The sequence below is a fragment of the Opisthorchis viverrini genome (assembly GCF_000715545.1).
Source record: "Opisthorchis viverrini unplaced genomic scaffold opera_v5_36, whole genome shotgun sequence".
Lineage (NCBI taxonomy): Eukaryota > Metazoa > Platyhelminthes > Trematoda > Opisthorchiida > Opisthorchiidae > Opisthorchis > Opisthorchis viverrini.
The window spans coordinates 514419-520418 of NW_008751692.1; the positions used below are offsets into that span (position 1 = coordinate 514419).

The following is a 6000-nucleotide window of genomic DNA, read 5'->3' on the forward strand; positions in this document are numbered from 1 at the left end:
GGCTTGTCGTAGTTCAATAATCATTCAATAACGTATCAGTCCCTTTTGATTTATGACTAGGAATGAACTCGGTTTGTTGTTTCATTGCCGTTTTAGGCAATTTTTATTGGAAGTATATATTTATATTTATATATAGTATAAATGGTGTCACAGCAACTTTTGTACCATATGTAACGTTTAGAAGAGAATCATTCGTCACACAAATGAGTGTTTGATGAGTAGAAATAATTGAAGCTCTTGAGGTGTAGAAATGACTTTCTGTATGGAATCACCTTCCATCATCATTCAACTAGTTCAAGTTTCAATGGAAACGTACATGTTTACCAATGTAATTTCCAGTGAATGCCCCGTGACCATTTCATAATTTTACGTATGGTATATAGCGAAAAAAGTGGCTTCACTGTACACAACATTATATCCTTCAGAACTGGAACGGCCAACCCAGGAAGATCGGGGAAGTTAGTCTCAGTTAAATTAAATTCTCGCGAACGGGCACTGAAATGGGAAAATGCTCACCTAACAGGCTCAGGAGACCGTTATTTCGTCAACCGTTGTTGTAGTAGGTCAGTATTAGCTAGAAGGTAGCATATTGGTACTTTGATTTCTTGGGTTCTGCAGAGTTAACTGATTTTGAGAAGTGAAACCATTCTGGAAAGTTATGTTCAACCCACAAGTGATCATTTTCTCCATCTGCTCCTTTGCGGATCTCGAATTTAGATGTATCCGAAGAATGTCAGTCTTAGAAATTTAGTCTAGCTTGGCTGAGGTCGCATTTTATATTTTTTCCCCTCTAACTGAGATTTCACAACATATTAATTCATTGTTGGATTTGTTAACTTGACCGTGTAATTAGCTGTCAGAGTAAATTTATGATGTACTGGGTTATCTGATTACCATATATTGGTTAATTAATTAAGAAACTGAGTAATTAATTAATTAGTTACTAGTTAATTATTAATTTCGTCGACCAGATGCACGGGTGTATTTACGAATGGTTTTTTAGTGACCGGATGTAACGTCATTTTTGTTTGCATCAACTGTAGATTTCTCCACATCGGTGAAACGCGTGTTTATGTTATAATAGATTAAAGTGGTTTGCTTGATATAACACATCAGTTTAATGGAAACTCCTCGAGAAATCGCTCCCAGTTTCGGCGTCTTTGGAACTCACCAGGTAAGCATAGTCCCCGAATACCCATTATGTATTCCGTTCGTTTGATCAGCAAACTATACGAGATTCGCAGAGTACATCGACTGAAGAATATCACAAAATTATAAATTCAGTTATTTGCGGTTGAATATAATTTGCCAATCGCATACCAGGTGGTACTTTTGCAGAACGTTTACGTCTATTTGAGGAACCTCAACAAAAGTTAATGAGACACTGAGGCGTCAAAGTGTTTTCAGCTGATTTCTTACCTGTTAACCACCTGTAAATTCCCCTTTTAAACTCAGAACGCGACGCATTTTAGCCACCCGTGTTTACATATTACCCACTAAAATAGAGGCGACTTACGCTTTGCCTACGTTCGACATACCTCAAATTCAGGTAAATCTTATATGGAAAAACAAATGGGATTACCTTGGAGTCCTCAAGGCACCTTTCTTGACAAATATCTTACCGGGTAAACAATAAGCTCTTAATCCAGCCACCTATTTGGTGTCGTTACTAACTTGCTACATGTCCCAAACATACTAAGTTTTGATGTGAGTCTTGCCTGTGGATTTTAAAGTAAGGAACGTTTCTTCAGATTACTAGATTGTCTAGTTTGAACCAACTAATCGCAGGTGACGTAACGCTGTATCGTAAACTGACGCAATTCAGATGGCATCTGGATTAGGTTCCATGCAACCAACTGTTCACTGATAGACAGAGCCCAAATTATATGCTCATATGGGGCTTTTGAAGTCACTGAAACTAATAATATTGTGGGCATGCTGTGGTGAAACAATTGTAGTGCACTGGAACAATCCCAGTCAATGCAAAAGAAAAGCAGAAAGCAGAACGGTTATGTCAGAAATTCCTGTAAACTGACGCAAACAAAACAGGTATGCTATTCAGTGCAAATTCATTTTGATTGTTCACAATCAGCACAACTGACCACATTGACAGACGCTGTGTGATCTCCAGAAGCTTTGGCACCCAAAGTAATCGAACTGATTGCGAAAAGAGAATCTGCCGCATTCATGGTGGTAACGAGAAGGTTAATCAAAGTGCATGCTGCTGCCATAAAAACCATGAAAAATGTAGTTATGCTATTCCCTATAGACGTAACCTGAGTAACTAAAACGATTGCGAAGCTTTGTTTCCCTTTTAGAGCCAGGGGAACTGTGCGGTCACACAAAACTAACATGCAGGCAAATAAGTTTTTCTCGTCTAGCTGGTACTTCCACCAGTCCGGTGGACGAGGCCGAATAATTACGTGCTGGTCTATTGATTAACCTGCTCGCCCGAATTCGCCGACTAATAACAGCGACTATATTCACTACGGTTGAATAAGCTTCCGTCAAACGAGAGCAAGCAAACGTGGGTCATAAAGATACGATCAGCTGCTTCATGTATGTCGGAAAGAAATTCATCCTAGAACACCATCCAGACAAGCCAGAATAAGTGTCGCCAATACGAATACATTTTGAAGACGATTGCAACTTTCTGTGAAAACACATGTAGATAAGTTTAGCAACCAAAATACTTCATTGCGGCATTTGCCTCTCATGTTAGGAAAGTGTGCTCGTCCTTCTGAGTTTTTCATATGTCCTTCAGGAGGCGCATCTAATAGGTTGACATGCAATGGCTGCAATCGGGATGCACCAAATAAGTGGACCTAACATTCTTCGTCAACAATTACTTGTCCGCCGACAAGAGAGCCAAAGGTTGCGGATCCCCGACGAACTCTAACATGCTTTATCTGGTGCCATACTTCATCTTACATGCACAACTATTTGCTCAAAAACCTGATCCATAGTTTTAGGGATCGTTTTTTTTAAAATCACATGTATCATGCTATCTGAGGAACAAAACAGACGAACAAACAAATCAAACTGAAAAACGGGAATTCTGCTATTGTCATACTAGCCGGAGACCGCATCGTGATCTGAACAAGCGAATTTGCAAGCATCCACTGAACTTACAGGTGGTCAATGATTCGAGCAGATTGTGACTCAAAAACTAAGAATAGGGATTAAGTGGGAATTGGCGCAAGGCGATCGTAAACGACATTGATCTAGCGATTTTAGGAAACGCATTCAGGCACCTCTCCTTGTGAAAGGTTTGCAAAATTATCTGCAACGCCGTGGAAAATTGTATGCCCCCCGATAACGCATCAGCTAGCAATGATGTCTATGCTTGATTAACTGATGAATGCTGTATTAAGCAGAATAATTATGCCTCAAGGGGAGACAATTTAGATCAGTCGGTGATTCATCGGTTTGTCCGTGTGCCATGAATTCGCGGGTGCATTTTTTGGGATATTTGCCTTTATACCCTTAATCTGATCATGTGACCGTTTGATGACAGGGTTGTTCATCACTTATTCACGTGGATAATTTCCAGATGATTTCCATAACCGTGGGTTGACATGTTCGGTTAGTAGGGTTTGTTGTTTGAGATGGTCGATGCTCCTTACGTTTTTGAATATATATATACATATATATATATATATGTATATATGATCATAATAACACTTTCATGACAGGCCTTGTTGCAGTACCCTAGAAAGGATTAATTCTATAGCACTTCTTGTCCCTCCGTGCATATGTGAAGCGGAGTTCGTCTGCTGTCATCCAAGAACATTCATGTGAGTAAACTTTGTGGTGTATACATGCAGAATACTGTCCTGGTACAGACTACTTTTCCAAGCTGTTTGCATAGGTTGCTGAATACGGCACTTAACTTAAGAAACATATCAGTTGGCCTACTATCGATTAACAAGTCTATCTATTCGGAGCACGGTATTTCTTTCCACTTCACAAGCTCCAGTTAATCCACCCAAAACTATTACTTCAATATAAAACGTGGTCGTGAAGTACTGATGCAAGTAGTAAAACTAAGTAGTAAACAATAACAATTATAAAAAATGAAGTAAATTTAATTCTTGATAACGTTTGTAAGCAGATGATTTTCGTAGATAACTTCCAACTTATTAGGACAATCTGACTAATTGTGGAGTATTGGGCTGTCCTGCTTGAGCAATAATATGTCCTTGTGGGAAATGCAGCAATCACTCCACTGGCTTCAGATTTAGACCAGTTTGTTATGGAATACAATAGAGCCTGAAATTCTAAGCCACAAGATTGCAGAGCTCAAAGCCTAGGAATTAGTGAGGATCGGCGAATATGTAGATGAGAGAATCAGTTGCAGTCCGATGTTCTGAATAATTTAGTAGACCAGAAGCCATTCATATTGCAAGTGCTCAAATCGTTCAGCTGGTTCGTCGTCTGCCAGACAGCAGCGTGATGCTGTTGGTCGTATGGTCAGGGTCCAGTAAATCCCAAAAACGGAGAACGTGCGTGCATCGACTGCACATTTATAAATTAAGTAGATTTGTTTTAAGAATCAGTCCATTAGGGCGCTTGTCAATTTTATAATTACACACCTAGTTACGTGGTTTTGGACGGAATTTCAGGCTCTTTGCATAGCTGTGATTCTCTTATGTGAGCAACAAGGCGTTGACTGAGTTTCCTTCCAATGCCTAACCTAACGCTATACGACAGCCATGTTTTGCTCAACACACTAATGTTGACTGTGCTTTGGGTAGCATCTAGTATTGTTTAACCGTTCTTCAGCTGCTGACCTCCGTACGTGTGTTTCTGAGCCGAACTTTTTTACACAACTTAAAGCCCATTTCATTAGACTCACGAGTCCAGGATTTAAAGCGCTTTCATCCTAAATATGTCCCTCTTTTTGTGGCTGTTGTACTACTTTTCACAATCATCTCTCAGTTTTGAATTAATCATGCATTTCACAAGTAAACATTTCATTTCTGCATACAAACAGAAACTTGTTGGTCAGCTGGGTTGGTAGACATGCTTCAGTGGCCCATATAAAGATACTCTACCATATTGAAATTTGAAGAGGTTGTGCAACATAACTGAAAAACTGTGGATAAACATAATGCGTCGACAATCGCTTTGTGGATATCTTTTGTTGTCTACGTCTCTGTAAAACTACTTATGCAAAAATAGGTTGATTGTTGGTCAAATTATATTGACAGGCAAACTCAGAGATCTCCTACTCCAAGGTAAACCTGTGGGTGAGTGCGCCGGATGGGCTGAAATGCGACTGCAAAAACAAAACTACATCGTGAGCTCCTAACTTTAGAGGCAAATGCAAATCAAACAGGAAATGAACCGGAGAGTGTCTGACAGGGCAAGCATCATTAGGACAAAGTACAAACTGACACACAAACCCAGATTGGGGAATAAACGAATGAAGTCGATGGATGTATTGCAGTCTGTTGTTCCCTAAACAGGGGAGGACGGTAACTACTCAGACATGCACAGTTGGATTTTCACTTCACGCGGGGCTGCTGTTGGTGTACAATTTTATCGTCCCAGTAAATTACCGCCAGCAACAGTGGCCAACGGAAAATCCACTTAATTCCTTTAGACACTAAATTGGTGCGCTGCTGAAGCAGACAGACAGAATGCAGTTTGGATAAATGGCAGCATTCCTTTAAAGAAAGTGGGAGCAGCTTGTTTAGAGAAAGTTTACTTGCTCAACTTTATGATGACCCTGCGCAGCAATATGCTGTGTGCAGCAAATCTGCAAATAGGATAATTAACACCAAGGAGCTAACCCTCATGAACTAACGCCATTGTCATCTCTGGTGCACTGTGTTAGGTTATCAGTACTTTCTCCCTTTGTCTAATTTCATTAACAATTGCTACATCACATTAGGTGAGAGATAACCGGGTGACGTACTCCTGACAGGACTGCATCAGCCCAGCTCTAGAGGACTCTAAAATGAATGCGCTAGCTGTCTTCGGGTATATATATAT

General features: G+C 40.0%; 1 protein-coding gene across 1 annotated transcript in view; it reads right to left on the minus strand.

Annotated features, from left to right (window-relative positions):
- Window positions 1-6000, minus strand: part of T265_02776 (hypothetical protein) — a gene marked incomplete at both ends in the record, with an annotated part of 71664 nt that overhangs the window by 61269 nt on the left and 4395 nt on the right. The window contains one exon of the mRNA XM_009167101.1: window positions 2103-2224. Coding sequence (XP_009165365.1) covers window positions 2103-2224 — 122 coding nt within the window. The remainder of the gene's footprint in view (window positions 1-2102; window positions 2225-6000) is intronic.